We start from the raw sequence: 1,883 nt of genomic DNA on the forward strand, positions 1-1,883 counted from the left end.
GTGTTTGTGTGTGTGTGTGTGTTTGTGTGTGTTTGTGTGTGTTCCTGTTACTATATACACTCTCAGGTGTTTCTTTGCTTCGTCGTATGGGTGTGGTATCGAAAGTGAAGATCTATGTGTGCACATTCGGCTCTTTAAGCCCCATTTTTCCAAGCTCAGTACATAGTTGTATGACTCTTATAAAAGTTATAAGTTATATAATGGATTTTCACATTTGATTTGGACCAGATTACAAGAGTTGATGGGCATGCCTCAGACAGAGGAAAGTCGCAAATCAACAGACATCGCACTGACAACACTTGTGGTGAGTCTATATTCGCCGTGTGGATCGGTGTCTGTACATTTCAGTCTGTATATCAGTATGTTTGTTCGATCGTGGATGAGATGTTCCAGTATGTCTTGTTATCGTAACGGTCGGTTCAACTTTGTGTGTTATTGTTTGACCTACGTATAACCCACTTCTTCTACGGAACGACGACGTATCTTTTATTTGTGTTAGGGTAAACATCGTTTGCCGCACTTCTAAGCATATTCCTTTCTAGCACTCTGCTGTTATATACTGTACGTGTGCAATGGTGCTTGTGTAGATGGTGTATACTTGGTGCACTTTCGTTCGAGCTGGCTTCTAGATATACTACGACTGTTGACCTGGCATGATAATTCAAGCGGAGTTGATTAAATTGTCAGAATCATCATATGCTCCATTAAGCGTGTCTATGATCATACCTTTATATTTATGCCTGAGTTCTCCGCCTTGAACTTACCTTCTACCCGGTTCCCATTATTAGCTTCTTTGCAGTAGCCTACTGCAGGCCAATTTCTTATATGTTGTAATAAACTTAATGTGGTTTGCTGAAGCAAAGCTTATCTTAAGCGTCCGCTGTACTTTGTCGACTGAGATGGTCTCATAGCAATCATATGCAGATTTTTCAAAGTTTTTTTTTTTGCCTCCCGCATTTTGAACAGGCGTTAGCTGAAGGCTGCCATTAGTGACCAGCAGATGTAATGTGCCCTCCGAAGTACGTAAAACAAAGTCGAGTAAACGGAGCTGTCATAAATGGCATATTGCAAAAGCATTGTGTTGCAAATATTAAATGGATTAACCAAAGGGACTGATGATTATAACAATTTCCGGAGAGTGGATTTCACTCGACTATTGAAATCAGGCAACAAGCCTTGAACCCGCTGGAAGTTCGAAAAGGGATTTCGAGTTCAAAGAAACCTCTTATAGAATTCATATCATATCAAGATGTCGCATATTATCCTCGGTATTTATGTTATGTACTGTGTTGATAAACAAAGTTTCAATTGCCAAGAATATACTTTCCGGATCCAACAACGCATGGTAGGGTAATAAAACTCGTTTTGGGGAAGAATTTTTGCTTCTTTTTTGGAAAAAAAATGTGATTGTTCCGCGCCTAATGAACTATTCATACAAGGCTGAACACTATTGTATTTAAAAATGATATCCACGTCATAGCCTTCCATCATTCTCGGAAGAGGAAAAATATAGGCGAAATCCACGAATCGAACGTGAGGCCTGCCGCACCCAAAGCGGCAATCATACCACTAGACCAATTTCGCTTGATGTAGTATAATTTATTATTTATATAATATGATGTGTAAATGTACGAATCGGACCTGACCATCAATTCGAATAAAGCAGGCATTTATATCGGACCTGCGATAAACGAACGAGAAACGTGGTGTGTGAGTCACAACCTATGCGGAAAGACATCATGTGATGAGCGTGAGATTTCGTGCAGAGAAGATGAAATAGAATAGCATCGAAGTGTTAAAGTGTTCTGCATAAGCATAAGGTTTCTCATACTGACCGTATGAGTTTTTACCCTGGCCAGCCCAAGCGGCTCAACACTAGCACA

The 1,883-nt window shown here is 40.1% G+C and overlaps 1 protein-coding gene and 1 non-coding gene across 2 annotated transcripts in view; one reads left to right on the forward strand and one right to left on the reverse strand.

The window, feature by feature from the left end:
- SARC_04741 (hypothetical protein) overlaps positions 1-1,205 on the forward strand; it is a gene marked incomplete at its 5' end in the record, with an annotated part of 12,925 nt that extends 11,720 nt beyond the window's left edge. The window contains 2 exons of the mRNA XM_014301421.1: positions 229-304; positions 967-1,205. Coding sequence (XP_014156896.1) covers positions 229-304; positions 967-990 — 100 coding nt within the window. The 3' untranslated portion in view covers positions 991-1,205. The remainder of the gene's footprint in view (positions 1-228; positions 305-966) is intronic.
- Positions 1,206-1,512: 307 nt separating this feature from the next.
- SARC_30097 lies at positions 1,513-1,584 on the reverse strand. Its single transcript has one exon. It is a non-coding gene; the product is annotated as a tRNA-Pro (tRNA).
- Positions 1,585-1,883: the final 299 nt, after the last annotated feature.

The sequence above is a fragment of the Sphaeroforma arctica genome, assembly GCF_001186125.1.
Source record: "Sphaeroforma arctica JP610 unplaced genomic scaffold supercont1.278, whole genome shotgun sequence".
NCBI lineage: Eukaryota > Ichthyosporea > Ichthyophonida > Sphaeroforma > Sphaeroforma arctica.